The sequence below is a fragment of the Condylura cristata genome, unplaced genomic scaffold, assembly GCF_000260355.1.
Source record: "Condylura cristata isolate star-nosed mole 26May11 unplaced genomic scaffold, ConCri1.0 scaffold00015, whole genome shotgun sequence".
In the NCBI taxonomy this organism is placed as follows: Eukaryota; Metazoa; Chordata; class Mammalia; order Eulipotyphla; family Talpidae; genus Condylura; species Condylura cristata.
The window spans coordinates 21,774,858-21,796,932 of NW_004567116.1; the positions used below are offsets into that span (position 1 = coordinate 21,774,858).

General features: G+C 38.1%; 1 protein-coding gene across 1 annotated transcript in view; it reads right to left on the reverse strand.

Annotated features, from left to right (window-relative positions):
• Positions 1-20,966, reverse strand: part of BBOX1 (butyrobetaine (gamma), 2-oxoglutarate dioxygenase (gamma-butyrobetaine hydroxylase) 1) — a 40,374-nt gene extending 19,408 nt beyond the window's left edge. Inside the window, exons 1-3 of the mRNA XM_004683588.2 lie at positions 20,718-20,966; positions 18,823-18,937; positions 5,587-5,785 (exon numbers count right to left, since the gene is read on the reverse strand). Coding sequence (XP_004683645.1) covers positions 5,587-5,785; positions 18,823-18,937; positions 20,718-20,936 — 533 coding nt within the window. The 5' untranslated portion in view covers positions 20,937-20,966. The remainder of the gene's footprint in view (positions 1-5,586; positions 5,786-18,822; positions 18,938-20,717) is intronic.
• Between the last annotated feature and the right edge of the window lie 1,109 nt (positions 20,967-22,075).

The following is a 22,075-nucleotide window of genomic DNA, read 5'->3' on the forward strand; positions in this document are numbered from 1 at the left end:
TTCAGAGTACTTATATTTTCATTACAATGTGTGGCCTTATACATTTTATTCAGCAACTTATTGCTTATTGCTATTTCCAGAATTGTGTCTGCAAGATAAAATTTTACTACCACCAAAATGCATGTTTCTTTTCTTTCCCCCCTTTTCTTCATTATCTCTTGAGGTCTTCATTTTATGCCTTTTGTTGGTGTTCCAAGAAAGACTTTTTCCATATTTCCCTGTTATATTTCTTAGTATCATCTTTGCTATGTGTGCTAAAGCAACTTATGTAACAAATAAAATGTTCTTAGAAAGAAGAAAATATGAACTGCTGCTCTCTTTTCTGAAAGAAGGCAGTCTTGCTAACTAAGGTTAAAATTTTTATTCTTTTGTACCTGACTTTCTATAAGACAGGTTACTTACAATTGCTCATAAGGTTGATTTTCTACCAAGAACTGATAAATGTTGATTATACTAAGAAAGAATTTTGGAGTCTTGGCCAAAAGGAAATCATCAATATTTTAGCATGTCTTTCCTTTCATTAAAATTTCCTGAGAAATAACTGTGTCTGAGGCACTGACCTAATAATAAGATAGAGTTTCAGTTAGGTCACCATTTCTGTCAGCAAGGAACTCAATATAAAGTGACAATGGCAATGATACACACACACACACACACACGTATATGTGTACACACACAATATATACATATATACATAAACACACACACACATAACATTTGATAGAATTGACATTGGGAGTTACTTTTCCAACTTATATTCCTTTCACCATCAAGGTAGTAAAGTTAGAGAATATTTCATTCACAGGGTTGTGTGAAAAAAATACTATGGAGATGATGCACTGACAAAATAACGAGAAACATCTTGGAAGATACAGATGTGGAAATGACATGTATTTTTGTCTTCAAGTTACTATCATTTTGATTTAGTAATTGAGCATAATATTTGTGAAATGCTGCAATAAAATTTCATTTATGCAATAAAATTGCTGTTTTTCAGTCCTTTAAAAACAGCTAGACATGCAATTATTCATTAAACATGTATACTAGTATATACTACTGTACAAAATGATGGAATCGACTGTTTTTGTTCACCCAACAAATCATCTAACAGTTGAGATGACAGCCAAGAACCAGAAATGGATATTATAATTCCAATTTTACACCCATGCAATATTCTCCAAACATAAACTTGTTGAATAGGAAAGTACTAAGTGGGTAATAGAGCCCCAAAGAAAACATGTCTAAAGCAGCACCCAATTATTACTGCTTCTGGCACTAAAGCAAGAATGAAAATGGTTCGTTGAACCATCTGCACAGTTATCTGTAATCGGCTCCTGTTTTGACAGCCCCTCTTCTGGATTATTTTTTGCATTCACTTATTCATTCCAATCACTCATTCATCAACCACTTATTTTCCAAGCAAGAGAAGGCACTTTGCCAGAAGAGAAACAAAGAAATGAAAGAGAGGGACTCTGATTATGGTAGCTACTAGTGACAATAACTGTTGTAAAGAAAATTCAGTTCAGGTGTTATCACTCTACAAAGAAGAACATGATAAATGCCATTTTGTATGCATAATTGTGAAGGTTCAGATATAAAAAGCACCCAGGGTCTATTCCAATTGAGACCTGTCAGGGGTCTTCCTTTCAACCTGATGCCCTAACCTAGGTCGCACTTGAGAGTTACCTGAAGAATTTTTAAAGGTTCTGATAAGTCAGGTCAAAATTCAAGGCCTATTAATACAAAAAGCTCTCGAGTGGGGACCTATGTATCAGTATGTCTTAAATTGACCATCCCATTGTGCAGTCTAGGTTGAGAATTATTGCTCCAAATACTACATTTTATTTTAAATTTCATGTTACCCAAAGCTTAATATAGACCCCCACATTACTGTATAAAGGGACATAAAAGAGAAGTAACTTCATGGAAAACAATCACTTTTCTCATTCTCTTAACAAAAACCCAAAGGAAAAACAGCAACAGAACAAATAAAAATCAAAGCAACCACAAACTATTCCCATCTTGAAGTCCTGTATGGCAGGAATTGAGAATTATTCCAAAAAGATAAAACAGAGAGCTCTTGGTCATCATGGTGGAAATATCAATAAGGTGGCAGGAAAGGTGATGTGAGGGCATTCAGGGAGGAAATGGCATCTCCTGTGGAATGTGATTTAGTAGGTGAATCTGTCTGGTTAGATGTGATGGTCTTGAATACAGGAAATGGAATAGGAGAATGAAGGGTAAATGAAGATGGTGCAGGCCTTTGTGCCACTGGCCTCTGTGGCTGTCCCTGTGGTTTTGAATGCAGGAGGCCCTTGGGTGTGTGGGTCAGGGTGCACATGCCTCGGGTGGTGGACACCTGGAGTGTGGTATGTGCAAGTGGAAGTGGGCAGTGGCAGGCTATACGCGCAGGCAATAGGATGGGGTGGTAGGAAATGGTGGAGTGGCCACTGGAAAGCACCAGAGAGCCCAGAGATATTAAAGATTCACAGGGGACAGTAGCCTGACAGCCTCCTGGGCTCCCTGCCTGCCCCGCATCTGGCTGCTGCACTACAATTGGTATACAAAGATCATTAAAACATGAAAAAGGCATGAGGACTCTGTACTCTCCTTCACCCATCTGCCTGAGTCAAGAGAGAACCTGCCCTGTGTGCTGGTGTCACTACATGGGAGAAAGTCTGATCTCTTTTGAAAACAATCCTTTAGTAGTCATTTCAATAAATTTCACAATATTAGATCAGTGGTCAAATTATTAAGCCTTCTTAGAACTTGTAAAAACAAAACAAAGTGCAAGTCATAAACCAGGACTAAGATTTTGACCCTTAACATGATGGATGGGGTACAAGTTAGGGAACTTGAACAGAGAGCCCCTAAATTTGGCTGTGATTATGAAATGTGTTGGAAGAGATAGCAAAAGTATGTTTTCAGCCCATAACAATTGAGTACAACAAATTCAAGGATATTTTTTGGAAGAGTTCTGGTGCAAGAAAACATCTCTTTCATGTTCTCTCTTCATTATTAACAGTGAGGTGGATTAGGAGCCATGTACAGACCCATATTCCAATTCTGGTTCCTTGTTTCTTTTTGTTTTTAAAAGGGCAGGTTTATTAGGAAAAAAAGAAGAAAGCACCTGTGTAATAACTGGCTGCTGCCTCTGGCTCTTTTTTATTTCCTGTGGGAAATAAAAATAATCTAATTCTCAAGAAGATGTGGCACATATTCACAATGGAATATTACTCAACAATCAAAAAGATAAACACATGACATTTGCAGCAACATGGATGGAACAAGAAAAGATCATGCTTAGTGAAATAAGCCAGAAGGAAAAAGAAAAATACCAGATAGTTTCATTCATAGAAGGAGTACATGGGATCAGGAAAAATATATATATATAGATATAGTAATTGTAATAAGGTAAAAATGAACATCACCTAACAACTGTAAATCAGAGACATTCTACAGGGGAAGAGGGGAACAGGATCAAAACTGGAGCAAGAAGACCAAGGATTATGGTGATGGCACATGGGTGAAATGGGGGTGGGAAGACTAAGGGGATTACAACTGAGATGGAAAAAATGCACAAAATGAAGAATGATGTAAAATTAAAAAAATCTAATTCTCTGGACTTCAGAACCTTATTAGTGAATAGGGGATAATATCTATTTCAGAAAGCTATACAAACTAATAAAGAACAACTAATACAGCTGAAGCTTTTAATAATTTCAATCTTTTGCTTTTCTTTGCGTGCTGTTACTCTTGTGATCTTCAAGGCAGCTTCAATTCTTGCAGGTGTGGGGAGAGAACAATTTCATACAACAGAAACTTGCTGGTGATACAAACAAGTTCTTGGTTCTAGGCTGTTCATGTCTAAACATGAGAGTCATTTGTCATAAGTAAATTTGTCCAAATAATAAGGGAAAGTGATTGAATTTTTTTTTTTAATACTCTAGATCTCACTCAAAGGTGATCATTAAGGCTCAATGAACTGCAAGGGCTGACTGAGGACGGGTGATGGGCTCCGAGACAAGCGGGGTCTTTGCAAGTGTCAGGGGGAGGAGTGTGTAGATTTGGCAAGGTGGAGAAAGAACACATTTTTTTTTCAAGGAACAACTTTTACTCATGGCCAGCAAATTGTGGGCTTCTAGGGATTTAGGCTTAGTTGTTGCCAGATTAAATTTTTGAAGAGATGTCAGTTCCATAGTTAATGTAAAATCTCCCAGTTTTTAAGTGTTGATGACTAACCCACTTTCTTCGAACACTGTAAGTGTCAAACAAAACACGTCAGCTGCAACCTGTGTACCACCTGTGTGTAATCTTTGGAGTTTCATGGTCATTTCACTTCCAATGTCCTCTATTCTATGAACCCAAGAATAACTGCACTCATGGCAAGGAGGGGCTTACTGAAAGATTAAAGATTAGAAACACAGTCATACACCACTTTCACATAAGTAGTTTCTCTTGTTAGTGTTCCACTATCTATAATTAATGTTACTTCCTAGGAAACTGCAAATAGCCACTTGTTACAAAGTTAGAAATCAATTATATTTCCTGTTATGTGTTAAAGTACATAAACTTTAATTTTCTGCATGTTAGTTTTCTCTTTCTTTTAACACATCTAGTGGCTGGTTTCAATTCCCTAGGGTCCAACATTACTTTGTGCCAACTTTATTTAATTTACTCTTGAGAGGTAAAGCTTTAATGAACTTGGTTATTTGTAAAGTCGAGTATTTCACAAAAATCTTGGAAAAGCACAGTTTTCATTTTACCTGTTGTGGACTGAACTGTGTCCCCCTAAAAGTCACATGGAGAAGGCTTAACTCCCAGTATGACAGTTTTTGGAGATACAGCCTTTAAGGAGATAATCAAAGTTAAATTAACCGCAAGGGTGGGCCTCTACTCTAATAGAATTGGATCTTCCTAAGAAGAGGAAAGCCTGTCCTGGTGACGAAATGTGTTAAAGCACAGTACTACGAAGCTAGTCTTAGCCGCTTCAGAGTGAGTTCGATCCCAGGCCCCAGAGGTTACCAACATAGCATGCCAGACCTCTCCTGTCTCACTTGCTGCTCCCCTCAGCAGTGTACTTCCTCAATCTGCCTGCTCTGCTCCCCACTCTGTCTCTGGTGAATCCTCTCACTACCCCCTGCATCTCTGGCCTGTACCCCAGTTTTATATGCATAGATAAATAAATGTTTAAAGAAAAAAAAAAAAGAGGAGGAAACACCAGGAGTGGGCACATTGAGAAAAGGCCATGTGAGAAGTGAGTGGGAACATTCCATATACTCCCTGCTCTTACCAGAAACCAACCTCCTGGCACCCTGCTCTTGGATGGCTGGCCCTGAATTGTGAGGAAATAAATTCCAGTTGTTGAATACACCCTAGCAAACTAACCCAGCAATTATAGTTAACCTGATGTCTTTAGACTTCTAGACTCTTTAAAATGTCAATCACTCTCAGAGAAAACCCATTTTTAGCTTTGTCTTCCATCTGATTTCCTGCTCAAGACATGATGGCAATTTTTGTATGTCCATCTTGAAGTATGCCAATATTTACATAAGATGGCAGAATATGTACTATTTGGTGACTTACCCATAAAAGGTGAGAAAGAGGAAACCAATCCTTTTACCAAGTTTTAAAATTTCTCCTCTTTTATCTGCTGCTCCAGTGATTCTCACTATGCCTACTTTCTTGAGGTTGAAGAGCCACTTGTATGCATGTTCATCACTTCTTAAAACATCTTCAAAATCCAGAGTAGGTAGCTGGAGCTCTGAGCCCCAGTACTGACATTCTGTGAAATAAGAAAATAAAGAAATTAGCTGGAACTACATTGTTTTGACATACTGAAATAAACCTCAAAGAAGGGACTAGTTCATCAACCTTTGACTCATCGGTGTTTACTGCAAATGTCCAAGTTACCAAATATTCTTCACTGGAACCATGCCAATATACTATAAGCCTCTGTCTATAACTGTGCCCAATCCATAACAAGTACCTTCACATCACAGATAGAATGTTTAGCTTATGGCTAGCTCTTGATCTGTATGTCCTCAGGGCTTCTCTGCCTGGACACTGCTAGAAATAATCCAGAGATACTGTGTAATTCAACAGCTGAGTTATATTGCTCTATGCAAAGTAGATGATAAAATCAGAATGGTGGACCAGAACGGCCTGTGCCCATCCGTGGAAGAAGAGAGAGTAAACAAGGTAGGCCCAGTCCTACTTACTCCTAGTTCACCTGGTAAGAAGCATTCTCTCTGGGGGTCAAATCATTCTTGGGAGTTAGCAAAAAGCTGGTCACACAGAAGAAAAGGCAAGAAAGATTTCGTGGTTCTGGAATGTGGAGGTTCTTTGATGTTCATGCTCTAAGAGATGAAGTCAGATGCCTTTCTCTGCTCTCTGATTCCTTGTGGTTAAGTGCTCAAAAAACTGTTTATTTGTGTAAACTAAAAGCAACAATTGAAAGAGTACCCTCTTTCTGGCTTCCACAAAGGGGTTCAAATCAAAGAGCAAAGGCACAGCTGGACTAATCTTGGGAAGAAGCTGTGTGAACAACAGTAAAAAAATTGTCTCCTGACAAATTCCTGTAAAAGGCAATACACAGAGTAAATTTAATGACTCTGTTTCTTTTCCTCAATGCACAGACGACATAAACTAGAGAAAGGACCTGGACACATGCTCTGATCTTTGAAATGTTTTCCTTGCAAATTGTATAAATTCTTTACTGAAAACTGAAAATTCAGTCAGGTTTCCTAGAGTTAGCTATATACTAACAAGTTCTGCTTCCTTATTATTATTATTATTATTATTATTTTATTAAAAAGTTTATTTTTACATCATTTTTCACATTTTTTTTTCATCTCAATTGTAATCCCCACGGGTTTCCCATCACCAAATCACCCCTGTGCCACCACCATAGTCCCATGCATTTCCCTCCCTTCCCCCCCCCCCGTTTTTGATCCCATTCCCCACTCCACCCCCACATAATGTCTCTGGTCTATCGTTGTTCATTATTTTTGTTATTTTCTCGCCTGGTCCATTATACTCCTGCTATGAGTGAAACCATCCGGTATTTTTCTTTCTCTTTCTGGCTTATCTCACTAAGCATGATCTTTTCCAGCTCCATCCAAGTTGCTGCAAAAGACATGTGTTTCTCTTTTTTGGTTGCTGAGTAATATTCCATTGTATATATGTACCACATCTTTCTAATCCAGTCATCTACTTTTGGGCATTTGGGCTGCTTCCATGTTTTTCCAATTGTAAATAAAGCAGCAATAAACATGGGGGTACAAGTATCTTTTTCAATCAGTGTTTTTGTGTCTTTTGGGTAGATACCTAGGAGTGGGATTGCTGGGTCATAGGGAAGCTCCATGTTTAGCAGTTTGAGGAACCTCCAAACAGTTTTCCATAGTGGTTGTACTAGTTTGCATTCCCACCAGCAATGCAGGAGAGTTCCTTTTTCTCCACATCCTCGCCAACATTTGTTGTTGCTAGTTGTTTGAAGATGTGCCATTCTCACTGGGGTGAGGTGGTATCTCATTGTGGTTTTAATTTGCATCTCCCTTATTACGAGTGATGTTGAACATTTTTTCATATGCCTATTATTATTATTATTTTTTTAAAGCCAACAGTTCAGAAGAAAAAAAAAAAAGAAAAGAAAGCAGAGCAAATGTAAAAATCAATTTGCTTGCAAACTAGACTCTCCTAAATGAAGAGAAACAGAAGAAACATTTTGTCAAAGGAAATAACTCAGATATTAGCAACTGCATTTTAAAAGGACTAACAAGCTAATCTCCTTCATTTCTTAAGTTTGAAGGGGAAAGAACTTGCTTTGGGAAGGCAGATCTTCCTAATGAGTGACAGAATGAGGATTTATGATATCACTGTATCCTGAGCAATGCTTTAATTTCTATCTGGGGAATATGGTCATGTCATGGAAAAGACCCCTGTTGCCCCGTTTAAGAATGAAGAATTCTTTTTTTGTTTTCTGGATGGGAAATCATTCCTTCTTTGATGTCAACATATCTGTTTCTAAGGAAACGGGTTTCTTAACAGTCAGAAAGTAGTTGTAGTTATGTGAGACAAATGCAGGTGGTTCAGGAAGCCACTTCCTACTTTTCCACCAGCTTGCAGCGCAAGGACATTTGCAGAGGTGTGTGTGTGTGGGAAGACTTAATCAGTGTATAAATGCCCAATATTGCCATAGTTTCTGGGTTATTAAGCACAACAGCTTTCATATGAGGCAGAACTTTCAGGGCTTAAGTTGCAACTATAAATTAAGCATTCTTTTTTTTGGACAATGTTAATATGTTTCAAAATTGAAGACATTCCATTGCCTCAAGTGACTTATTGCATCTTTGCAGGAAGCAGCACTATCCAGTCACTGATCCCTAATTTCCCTATCTATCTGTCTCTCTTCATGTGCTTATTAAATTTGAGGGAACCTCAGAATTTAGTATTAGCCAAGTCAATGAAAAGTAGCTCAGCACCTGGCCCATGTCAGAACATAGCTAAACCAGTAACAGACAAAGAGAGGTAAAGATTTTGGGACAATGAATACAATTTTTTTACGGGGTTGGATTTGACAATTTCTTGGTACTCCTTGATTACACAGCTATCTGAGAGTCATGTGTTGACTGGTCTTCTCAAGCCTGAAGTTTCACAGGCACTGTGCAAGGGAGCAGGCCCAGGGGAGAACTGGTAGCTAACAACTGGAACCCGATTTGATAGATGCAAAATTAGAGTTTGTTGAGGACACCACCAAGGATCAAATCTTCTGATCCTTCTTTAATGCCCCATTTGATGTCAGCTATCATTTTATGGGCTTGACATTGCCCAAGTCTGACCCTCCTGCTCCAACTATTAGTTTTAAAATAGAACATGACTGGTTTTATAAAGATAGATCTTCTCGAAGAGGCAACCTACTTGCCTTCATTTTTGAATGTTGGGTTATGTTGTTTGCTTTGCTATTTCCATTTTCTCATCAAATTTAAGTCTCCAGGTTGTAATATGTTCCTAATCAAAAAGGCCGGCAAAAAGGTGGTATCACAAACATTGCTTATTGACTGCCTAACCAAAAGCCATTATTAGTCAGTTAGAACAATTTCATGGGCAAGACATGAATTTGCTAAGGACATCCATAACGAATCACCAGATCTTCTTTTGAAAGCTTATACCTAAGTCAACAATATCTAGAAAATTAAAAAAAAAGTTTTAAGCTTTAGATATCTAAGTGAAAATCATGGACACATGGAATAAAAGGGGTAGAGGTGAAAATAGACTGATCTGGTATTTTCACACTGGTTTAGAATTTCCAATCATCATTTATTCTTATTAATGAGAAAAAAATTGTTTAAACTATAGCTGAGGTTACTTCTCATTGTTGGGCACTGTGATGTGGCCCAGGACATGGGCTTCTTTTCTATTTAGACTGAAGAATGGATTAGTAAGTGTGTGCATGTCTGCCTATATCAGGTGTACCATCTTTATGACAAAAGATTAAGCAATTTATTGATTAGCTTTTCTTATATTATATATGATTGAAAGCAAGTTAACCTGGCAAGACAGTTTGGTATCTACTAATGCAGAATTATCAAATCAATTTTTTTTGAGATGATAGAAATATTCTGTATCAGCATTGTCTGGCTCCATAGCTACGAGCAACAGAAAACATTAAACTTGGCATGTGACTAGTGGAACTGAACCAAGTTGATTTTTCACTACATTAAATTTTAACTAACTGAAGCTCACATTTAAATAGCGAATGTGCCTGGTATTATATGAGATAGGACATAACAGAGCAAAGAACATGGCAGCAGGCAAGCCAGGGGGGGGATTATCTCCCTTCTTACCAGGCAGTTTCTTGGTCACTCCCTCAGCCTCCATCTTAAGACTTAGATAGCCATAATTATTTTTATCTTACAGGCTTTTCTTTGGTCGTATAAGGAGATTATGCAAAGAACCCACTACAGTGCCTGGTCCACTGGAGAGCATTAATAATAACAAAAATTTTAATACATTTCCAGGAGCAAGTACAGTACTAGAGGCTTTCATTAAATTATTATAATGTCAAAATAAATATATATTAGATAAATGTTTTTAGTATTCCCATGCAAAGAGATAGGAACAGAGACTGAGTTGCAGCTAATGATTTGCACAGCAAATTAGTCAAATCTAGGCAATTAATTCTAAAGTCTGTAATTTTACTGATTACACATAAACTAAACATTTGATGACTTGAAATACCATTGTCACACATTTTCATGTGCTTTAATGCCCATAGCTTATGCTGTCCCTTATAAAGAAACTATTAGATTAAAAAGAAAGGGCAAGTTATGATTAGAAACACTTTGTTTGAACTTGTTCAAGCATGGGTGTTTACAGAGAGATCTTGGCTTCTCATCAGAATTTTAAATGTAGAAAAACATCACGCACAAGTTTCTTTGCATCACATTACTATTCATCTATGGTGAAAATAATCAAAGCTTAGAAACCGGCTTGCTTCTCTTCTCTAACTTATGTCGGTATATTTCAGTGAACCATGGCAGTTTGGTTTTATCTTATGGACATGATCACTTTCCTGAGAGCTTTGGTAATTGTGTGGTAGGGAACAGAGATTTAAAAGACACTTTCACAAGATGTAAATGTTTTACAAACTTTGAGTATGTATTTTGACGACTTTGTAATTTAAGTAGGATTCTGCTTAGGGCACACTCTATATACATCTATATACATTTATAGCGTATCTTAATGAATTTTTGTTTCTATATGAGTCATTTTCCCATTATAGAATCAAGCTCTCTCTCCATCTCTCTCTCTCACATACACACACCACACACACACACAGAGTAGTTTATTTTTAAAATATAGAATGAGTTAGATTCTTACAATAACTATGCTACTTTTCACTTTATAACATTAATCTATCCACACAAAGAGACTTTGGTATAGGACAAGGAAGTTAATACCATAGATGGCATATTCCATCCTGGGAATAAATCCAATCAGAGTATGATTATAATGACTTTTTTTTTCATAGAAGAATTGGGATCTAGGTCAGACATGTGGGGGATGAGAGGCTTCACCAGAGACAGAACAGGCAGATCTTTGCAGTACACTGCTGAGGGGAGCAGCGGGCGGGTCAGGAGAGGTCTGCCTGACCATGTAGGTCATCTCCGGGGCAGGCGCTGATTTAACTCATGCAGAAGTGGCCTTGGCTTCTTAGTCCTGTGCTTTAACCCGCTGCAACACTGGGGAGGGCCCGATTGCTCTGAGACTTAACCCCTAGGCCACCAGAGAGCCCCTGCAATGCTTTTTAAGTTCTGCAGAGTTTACAGTTTCAGTTCTAGTTCTCATTTCAGCATACCCTGGCAGGAACTTTGCAGAAATCAGTGACACAGGGCCAGAGCCCAGGACAAAGGCGTGTCCTACCATGAGCCACTCACATACCTGGTTATGCTGTGACTTTCAGAAACAGTACTGTGATGAGCCATTTTCCAAATACACGATAACATTCTGAATGTAAAACACTCTAATTTCAGGGAGAAATAAATTGGACTTCATTACATTAATCAGTAAAATCATTCTTTCATATTGTCATAGAAACTTTATCTCTGGAAAATCAATTAAAAAACATTTTTCCAGTGTTTTCACAAACGTAAAAATAACTACCAGGGAACCAAAAGAAAACATGTTTGGCTAGAGTAAATCATCATTTGTCAGGTGAATACATTAAAAGTAAATTTAAATTTCACACTTGGGTCTGGATGCATAAACAGTATGGAAAATGATGGAATATTTCAGGCATGAACCACACTTTCTAATTTAACTTATGGCCTTACTAATAAATACTTCCTTGAACATATGCTTCACACATCATAAAAATTATGAACAAGCTGCGGGCTGGCTTTCAAGGAAGCATTTGTAAAGGTTTCCTTTTTGGGTTTAAGCATCACATTACTGGATCCTGCATTGTATTTCAAAAAAGGAAAAGATACAAAGAAGTTCTTTAGTTAAAGATTCATAATTGCAACAGGGTGGGCTGCAAAGTATTAACTAGAATTTAGGATCTTCTGTCTACCTCTACTGAACTGTTCCATTGACTGAAATAGTTAATGGAATCTGCTGGGGATTAGCCAACCTCTTAATATTTTTCCCTATAAATACCTCGTAGGGGCCCAATCAAAATCAAAACCTACCTAATAGAGCAAAGGCATGGGGTGGAAACAGAGATTGGATACTTTTCTCTGTTGAAAAAAAAAAAATATCCTGCTCTCTTTGAATGTTCTTCTTGTCTAAAGAATGCTTCAAGTCTCCAAGACCCTGTAGGTGAGATCTTTCAGTGGCTCACCTTCTGATGAGGATTTGAATAGTAGCAGCTTATTAAGGCAGCCTTCCTGTAAGCTCTCATAGGAGATGGGGAAGTAAAACAGGGAAGAAAGACTCTGGAAAGCTTTTTAATGAATGGGTTACTGCCTTTGGCAAAGGAGACTCAACAATACCTTGTGGGAGTGCTGTAGAATATACTTGAGTTTAACCACCAAAGGTGAAAAATCTGAGGGGGACAGGCCACTCCTCACTGGTTGAAGGCTGGTTCCCTGGGTCTTTCTGGCCTTCTCTGAGTGTTGGTCAAGCATACTCCCTTGGACAGAGAAAGCCCTCCAGAAGAGTGGATGTCTTAAAAGAGGAAAGCTGCCAGCTCAGGAAGAGGGTTGAGGGGCATTGGGGGATATGGCAGTCTCTGCAATGCCTTCCTTCGGAATCGCCTGATCTGTTAAATGCCTGTCCTCTGGGGGACCCCAGCACTCATGTGCTTCTAAACAAACTGAAGTTGCTGAAAAGGTGAAAGTACATTATCATTCTGGACTTGCCAGGACCCTCTAAACTTAACCCTATGACAAGTTATCACCTAGTTGCAGAAGAAAACAAATAAAAAACAAAGAAGTTGCCTTGAATGCCTAGTAAAAACCTGGAAAAATGAGAGCTAACATTTTTTGAGCACTTAGGATTTCAGGCATTCTTTAAACACTTACATGGATAAATGCATGTACTCAAAGAAAACCACTCTAGAGTTCCAATTATTATCATTTCCAATTTATAGATGACAGAAGTTCAAGGATCTTAGATAATCTTCCCAGTGTAACACAGCTAATTCACGGAAGGACTGGGAGTTTCACAATTTGACATCAGATAGTCAGAAAAAGAAGCAAAATATTACTTGGTGAAGGAAAACAAATACCAACAGATGCCAGGAAGGGAGATCTTGATGCCAAATGCCTTAGAACACCCAGGGCAAGCATATTATTCAGACCGACCTTCCTGTTCGTGCTGAGATTATACCTGTGACATGCATGAGAAGGTTCTAGATAGCACCTTGATTTCACAGCACTTACCTTCCTATGAAGCAGCCCATTCACACTAGTACTAGACAGCTCCAGTTATCACAAACTTAAGAAACAGTCTACCTTTGTACTTAATCTCATTTCTTGAGGCTTAATTCTGTGCTTTAGAATCACACAGAGTGCGTCAGTCTTGAAGATGTATATAAAGATAGCTACTATGCAAACTTTTTCTTGCCAAGGCTAAATAGCCTCTGTATTTCTCAAATTTCTCACACATATGGCTTTTCTGAGCCCTGCATGCCATTTCCTGCAGTGGTGTGTTCAAATTTGCTGATACCCCACAGCAGCATCGGTGTCTTGAATCAGACATGATACCTCATTAGGCATAGCCTAGCCCCATCTTGCCTGGTAGGATTGCAACACCTTCTTATTCTTGCAGCCCCAATCTAATTTTTTTTTTAAAGTTATTACCCTGTTGACTCATATTGACTTCTCAGTTAACTAAAACATCTAGGATTGCCTGTCATCCAAGTCTTCATGCCAAAGTTAGTCCATTGAGAATTCACTAAGGACCTATAGAGAAGAGGCTGCCAGGTTCAAGTTGTTGAAGATATTGCCATATTAAAAACTCAGAGTTTAAAGGTAACAAATTTAGGTTCAATTTTGAGACTTCCCATCTGCCTGACCTTCAGAAAGTGATACAGTCTCTCAGTTCAATTCCTTAATCTGGAAAATACAGGATGACAACCACCTCAGGATTGTTGTAAAATTTAAGTGAGGTGGTATCTTTACAGAATTTAACATCTTGTGCTGATTATATCTGTCCTTGAACCAGAACAGCTCATGTGACAGGAGGGAAGGACAGCTCTGTCAACTGTCTCCATCACTTGACTACTGATTTTGTGAGCGCTATTGTGTACCTTCCTAGCTGACTGTTTCTCATATTCTTTACCACTAACTGCCCAACACCCCCACTTTCTCCAACTGATGCTTGGTGGATGACCTGGCTTATGCCTCGGCTGATGACTTAGTAAGTTGCTGATGTTGCAACCACCACACCTACCCTCCTGCTTGCCTGTGTTCTTATTACCACTTCATGTTTGTGGCTATATTCATAAATTCACCAATCTCTTTCTCTACCAATATAGAAACTCCTTAGGGACAGCATCTTCCTCTGTTTTGTTTATCACTGACTCTGGAGTACCTAGAACAGTGCTGGTACGTAGCGTATGCTCAATAAGTCTTTGCAGAACAAATTAACACTGTATGGCAGATGGCCAGCAAATGAAGTGATATTGTAATTAGTTTGTTTCCCTAGATTCCAACAGTTCAGTGGGGAAGACAGTCACTACCCCAAAACAAAACTTGTGGAGCTCTGTCTTGCCATTTCAAAGAAACAAAGTGAAAACAGAAATGAGATATAATGGATTTTAAATTAGTATACCCATTTTTTCAAAGAAGATTTATATATTTATGCACACAGAACTGAGGTACAGACCCGAGGTGCAGGAGTGATGAGAGGATTCACCACAGTCAGAATGGGGAGCAGGGTAGGCAGATCAATGAGGGGAGCAGTGGGTGAGACAGGAGATATCTGCTGCACCCTGTGGGTCGCCCCCTGGGTGGGGATTGGACTCTCACTGAAGCAGTTGTGGTAGCTTACAATGCTGCGTCCTAACCAGTTGCACCACCAGGGAGGCTCAGTATTGCCCCCTGCCCCCACCTTTCTTTTTGGTATGTAAATATCTAAATGTGGAGGAATTAGAAAAATAGCTAACTTTATAGCTATATTTAACTTTGTTAAATATGAAGCCAGCATATAAAGCAATCCAAGTTTACCTCTAGAAATGGATAGTTTTCTAAACTTATAAGTTCTAAATTTGTTGTCCAACTGCCAATGTTTTAATATTTATTCCTGAGCTGCAAGGGAAATTAAGCTAACTAGTGAGAAATGGAGGCTTTCACTCATTGAAAAAAGTTCATTCTTCTTTTACCCTGCTTGAACAGAGAGTTGGCCCAGTGGGAAATTGGAAGGGAATATACCTGGCTTTGTGTTGGGAAAACCAAAGGTTTAGAACAGGACCTCTCAGGGGGCTTGTCAGTCACTTCAGGGTTTGTCTCCTTTCACTGTTGCCTAATAATTTGAACTTCACCAACAATAGACTAATTGCAGTTTCCTAAACTCGCTCAGTTATTTTCTTATCTCTGCTTTTCTACATGGTTTCCCTCTTTCCTTCCTTTCTTTTTTATTGCCAGATCACCTTGAACACATCCAATCTTGTCTGATCTCAGAAAATGTCCTTACTTTCCTATCTTTGCCTGGAAAACATGTTTTTCAAGATCTAGCACAAGCACTGCCTCCCTCCCAAGAAATGTTCCCCCATCTCTAGATTCCTGACTCTATGTCATCATGAACCTTCCTCGCCTGATTCAATGTGCTTAAAATAATCTATTACACATTTTTGTTCTCATGGCTAATGTCCCTCCTGGACACATATCTATGTCTCTTTTTTTTAACTTAGGATTTCCTTACAGTTTCTGACACAACATAGGTGCCTGATATATGTGAGGTTAAACAGAAAATTTTGCAGGAATGATTATTATTCATATTATTATTCCTTCCAGCTGTGACTGTACCATGACAGGAGCAATTTTTTTTTTTTTTGGCAGATTATCATTTGTCTTTTCATTTTTGAATTCACCATCTAGCACCCAAGGAAGATTAGGGAAAAGTGGCCTGCATCTTGACACCAGATTTTAAAAGGCTCACAACTCTGGTATGAAAATCAAAATCCTGTCATTACACATGTAAATGAGTTGTTGTTGCTTTTACATTTTCTATGGTATAAATGTTAGAAAATATGTAAGTTTAGTGAAATCAGGTGTGAAATTCTACAGGCAAAAAGCCGTGGAGCCAATGTTCAAAAAAAGCCCATTCGTTTTTCTTTAACCAACCAGCTGCACAGCTTGAGAATATATTTTTAAAATGTGACCTTGTTTTAAACCATTAAAATATTTTCCAGTGTCTAAACAGCAGTCATTGCTCCTTACATTATTCATGATTACAGCCTGTCAGTGTGACCATTTTTTTCCATTACTTAACTGAATGTAGTATCATTTCCATTTTGCTCCTGCCTGATAGTACTAAGAAATGTATACTGGAAAACTGCAGTCTTCAAGAGATACTAACAGAGGGGATGGCCACAGCCACTTCAATGCCTAAAAGCTTAAGCTGTAGTAATACAACGTTGGCTTTCATTCCATAAAGTAATCAAAAGAAGAACTTGAAGGAAATTAAAGTAAAATCCAGAAGGATTACAAATTTAAGGCAGAGTTACAAATAAAGATATTTTTAGTAAACTAAATAAAAATATTAATATATTCATTATACTGTTATTTGACCCAGACAATTGCTACTCAGTTATGTAACTAGAGATTCTTTGAAGAGTGTAGCAAGGCACTCACTGTGCACTTTGGGGAAGTAGGAAAAACAGCTCTCTGGGGATATTCATTTGGATTCCACCCACTAGCTGCACTAGATAAAGAGGAAAATGAATTCCGGGTAGTTTAGACAGAAAGTACTAGAGCAAAATCTTGTCAACAGTCAGTACTGTTCGACTATAGGATTCCAAGATTCTAATTTGACTGGCCTTCTGCTTGAAAAGTATCAATATCATATTCTACTGATAGAAACATCTCCACGCTCCAGAAACTACTGATAGTCTAGGATTTAAACTCATACAGAATTATTTTAAATAGTGCTGCAATAAACACAGGCTTGGAAACAATCTAAATGCGCCAAAACAGACAAAGGGATCAGGTGGTGCTCTATGGAATACTACTCAACAATGAAAACGGTAAACTCATTCTATCTGCAGCAAAATGGATGTACCTAAGTAAAATAATTCAGAAGGAGAAAGATAAATACTGGGTGGTTTCACTTTCACGTGGAATACAGACAAATGAAAAGGTCATTTGGACAGACCTTGAAAGCTGACCATGGATCTGAGGCATCGAGCAGGGCAGAGAGAGTGGTGAAAACAGGAGGGTGAAGAGTACCTTAGACTAAGCTACCCAAGGAAATGTGGTGTGCTAGGAGCAAAAGGGAGAGGGGAGCTAATAAATGATTCTTGGTGCATTGGTGGTGGGAGTGGTAAAATAACATAAATGTAAAGGTGAAAGCCTGTGTTGTGATGTAAGCCAACATGTCAATATCTATAACTTTAATATTAATAATTTAAGAAAAATAAAAAATCATGGAGAATTACCTCATGTACTTGAGAATTTCACATTTGAAAGGGTAAGGTAAACTCTCTACCTTGTTATATGAACCAGAATTTCTAGAAGAAACTTATACAGTTCAACAGGGATGGTGTGTTGCTCAGAAACTTCAGGAAACTTGTCCTATTAGGATGTTTATAGAAGTCAAGAATCTAGTAAATACATGAAAGTCATCATGTGTTTCAGAAATTGCCTTTGACCCACAAAATCTCATATGATAAATCTTCAAAATACAGACAGCAAACTAGTCACACTTCATGCTGGTCCCAGTGCCTCTGCTTGAGCTTTACTATTGTATTCTTAAAAAACATATTTAAAAGATAACTTTCTACATTATAAAGTGTCTATTTTATTCTGCTTCTAGGTAGAAGAAAAATCTTTTTCACTGAATGCATCTATTACAGATTTTCTGAACTTTTTTTTTTAATGTGGTCAGAATCTTCCAAGTCCCATATAATTTTCCCCAAGTAAATGTATATGTGCAAACACACACACACACACACACACACAATCACTGAGGCACAATTGATGCTGCTTAGATCACTTCATGCGTTTATGTATCACATCATTTTATCTTTGGAAACCAGATAAAGAATTCCTACTGTTGACTTGTGAGTTGTTCTGGCCATGTATAAATTTAGTAAGAATGGCAAGTTGCTCATCTGTTCATCCAGCTCCTTTGTAGCCAACACTTACTAAATATCCACAGAGGGTTTAGTGTTAGATACTAATTTGTTGTACTTTTTTTTTTTTGCTAGTTATTTGGATGATGTTAAGAATTATTCTTTCTTTCTTCATATCTACCTAGGTAATCAGTGTTGTTAAATTATTAAGCACTTCACGTAAGTCATAAAGAGATTTTAACCAGAGTACAAAGGTTTGAATTTACTTTTGTGCAGATTTCTGGAAGAAATAGACAGTCCTCCCTGGTGGCATAAGGGGTTAAAGTGCAGCACTCTGAAGCTCTCCACAGTCACTGCAGCACGAGTTCGATCCCTAGCCAGAGCGGTGACCCACATGGTGCAGCAGACCTCTCCTGATGTACCCGCTGCTTCCCTGAACAGTGTATTTCAGTACAACTGCCTGTTCTCCTCCCCACTCTGTCTCTGGTGAGTCCTCTCACCCCCAACCCTTTGGCTTGCATCCAGTTCTTGTATGCATAAATAATTCTTTATTAAAAAAAAAAGGAAGACCATGATAAAGTTACCTGGCAAAAACAATTCTTTTTGGAGGTTTTCTCTGGCCTTCTGTGAGAAGCATCTCTTCTTCAGCCAACTGGCTTCAAATTCACTATAGTGCTCATTTGGCCATGTGACATAAACCTTATAATATAGAAAGAAAGTGTCATTTTTATGATTCTGGATACGTTGGTTCTTCGCTCTTGCTCTGTTTCTGACTGTCATTTTAAAATGATCAAGGAATACGATAGCTCTTGCTATTTTTGTTTTGTAAACTATATACTCACAGACATATAATAACCTTTGGTAGCCACAAAACTAAAAGTCAGCAAAATAAATCTGCAGTCTGAGGCCTTTCACTATTACACAAGAACTGTAACCTGACTAGCTCTGAAGTTCTTATTCTATTGCCTTTAACCTATGTCTCCCAAAATTTCTGTCTTGGATATCAATTAGGATTGCTGCCCTGAGAGTACTGGAAGGGGGGGGTCCATCTGATAGGCACACATTCCAGTGTGAATGACGCTAGAACATTGGTGGTGGGTATGGAGAGGCTTATACTCTTACTGGGGTGTGAAGATGTGCTCCCAACAAATATACAGTATGATAAACCAGTGGCAAATCTATACAAATTTAGTTTAAAAATTCTGATAAATATATAGAAATAGTAATTTACTATTGATGATAGTAATTTATATAGAGAGAAATCGCAATTTACTATTGATGATGATGGGAGGCAGATAATGATTAAAAATAACACCATTTTCAGTGTATACTGGACAAGTAACACCTTAAACATAACTCATTTTGTCCTTTTATAACTCCAGGGAGAAAGTACTATTCATGGTCATTTTTTTTTTTTTCTGGCCAGGAATGTTTTCTGGCCAAGAACAGATCACATTTCTACAGTCACGGACTTAGTAAGCAGTGACCCGGGGAGCAGCATGCTTGTACTAGAGCTGAGATGCAAGGAGGGAGCCCATAATCTTGTTGGTCACATTTCCTCTTCTGAGAACTGGCTTAATAAATTTGAATGAGAGAAGCCAGGGTGGTGGCTATTTCTGTGTGTGGTCTTCAGAGTTATGTTCTGGGGACTCTCCAGACAAGCCTGTGTGTATACTCACGGATTGACTAAAATATGTTGATCAGCACTAGTTTTGAGAGCTCACTGTATGCCAGACCCTATGGTAAACTTCCATGCATAGCATGGTATTTCATTGACTCCTCACACCATCTTCAAGAACAAGTTCTGGGAGTACCCCTCTTCTATGTGTGAATAAACTAAGACCCAGAAGCATTCCTTTCATTACTAAAATAGTTTAATTCAACATTACCACTCACTGAAAGAATAATGAACTTGTAAATTTTATTAAAAACAGCAGTATTAGTGGGCCCTCCCAGTGACACAACAGGTAAGGATGCAGCACTGCAAACCGGCCACAGCCGCTTCAATACGGGTTAGATCCCAGCCCTGGAGGTGACCCACATGGCGCAGCAGATCTCTCCTGTCTCCTCCACTGCTCCCCTCAGCAGTGTACTTCATCAATCTGCCTTTTCTGCTCCCCACTCTGTCTCTGGTGAATCCTCTCACCGCCCCTGCACCTCTGGCTTATACCCCAGTTCTGTATGCATAAATAAATAAATCTTCAAAAACAAAACAAACAAACAAACAAAAAAACCCAGCAGTATTAGTAATAAAAAAAATAGCAGAAGCTTCCATTTACTTTCTTGAATACAGCACCTTAGACCGCCCAGCCATCTTGACTTGCTAGAAGCTTCCATTTACTTTCCATGTTTACTTTGTACCAGACACCAATGAACATGATTATATATGATCAAGTGAAAAGGAATTCATTATTTACATTATTCTAGGCCAGTGTCTTTAATTTGGGAGTAAAGGGAGAGACAATGTAGATATATTTACCTTTTTACTGTCAAACGTCAAGCTTTTAATGCCAATGTTCACATCAAGGGCTTCAATGAGGAGTTTCCTTGCTTTTGCAGAATCCAAGTAGCAATAAGTGCACTGGCAATTGTCTCTGAGCCAAACAGCAGGGTAGAGAGACTCTATACCATCATCCCAGAGGATTTGCATCAAATGATCCCCATCCAGCACTTCAGCCTTCTGGATGGCACAGTGCATGTTGCTGGTCCTTGGGGTAAACCTTGTCAGTGGCCTGTTAGGACAAATCAGTGTTAAAACAAAGCTCAGGCAGATAGTATCTGACCTTAACCTCTGAATGTGGGCAATTCAAGTGGACTCTGGCTTCTGCTGTTCTCTCAGCTGCCAGTTTGTGGTTTGACTTATCAAGGAGGGACCTTTGTTCTGGTGAGAGTATTTCATATGCTGTGAACAGAATCAGAGTGACTAAAAGTAAATAAGATAGATGTGCTGAGTCAAGATTCAGATGAAAAGAACACTTTGTTTCTCTCCCCGAAATTTTAGATAATAGGTTCAGAACCAATGGCATATATGTTTACATAAAACTTCTAGAATTTTTTTAAAGGAGTAAATGCATCACAAGTTGAATGTATAATTTTCATTCTTGTTCTCTTTTAACTAATGCCCATTAAAAACACATTCCTGTTGAGAGAAAAAATGCTCCTATGACTTTAAATAAGTAGCCTTGTTCTAGTGAGGTAAATACCTTGGTAGTGAGCATAGTGCAGAACATATCTCCGTAGTAGTAAAAATACTTCTTACATAATTTGATTAGGGACAAGCAAACTACCTACTGCTTATGCATAGGCCAGTGTGGGTAACCTATTTTTGTGCAGCCCATGAGGTTAGAGTTAGTGTTTACATTCTTACTTTGGTTTTAATGGTTTAAACTTGAGAATTTGGAAGAATAATGATTACTGCTTATGAGATCTTTGGAAAGAGCGAATGGTTTGATTGTAAATAAAATTTGATCTTACTTATATTTATGGTAAGTTTGGAACCATAGTAATGCTGTAGAAGTAGTAATAGTTTACATTTACCAAGTTAAGGTGATACAAAGTCTTCTTCATTCATTTCACTGTTCTAAGGGTTTATGTACAGTAGCTCACTGAATTTTTATTACAATCCAATGATTATAATAGAAACTCTACTGTAATTACCCAAATAAGCAGCAGAAAGAAGAAACTAGAAATCTCAGCATACAGATGATAGTAGAAAACATCTTAAGTTCTTCAAGGGAGTTAGACAAGCAATTAAAAAATAGCTTCATTCTCATTAATTTTTAACTTCAGACTTCCCTATGTGTCAGTGTATTGTCCAAATTAGCTCACTTTTTATAT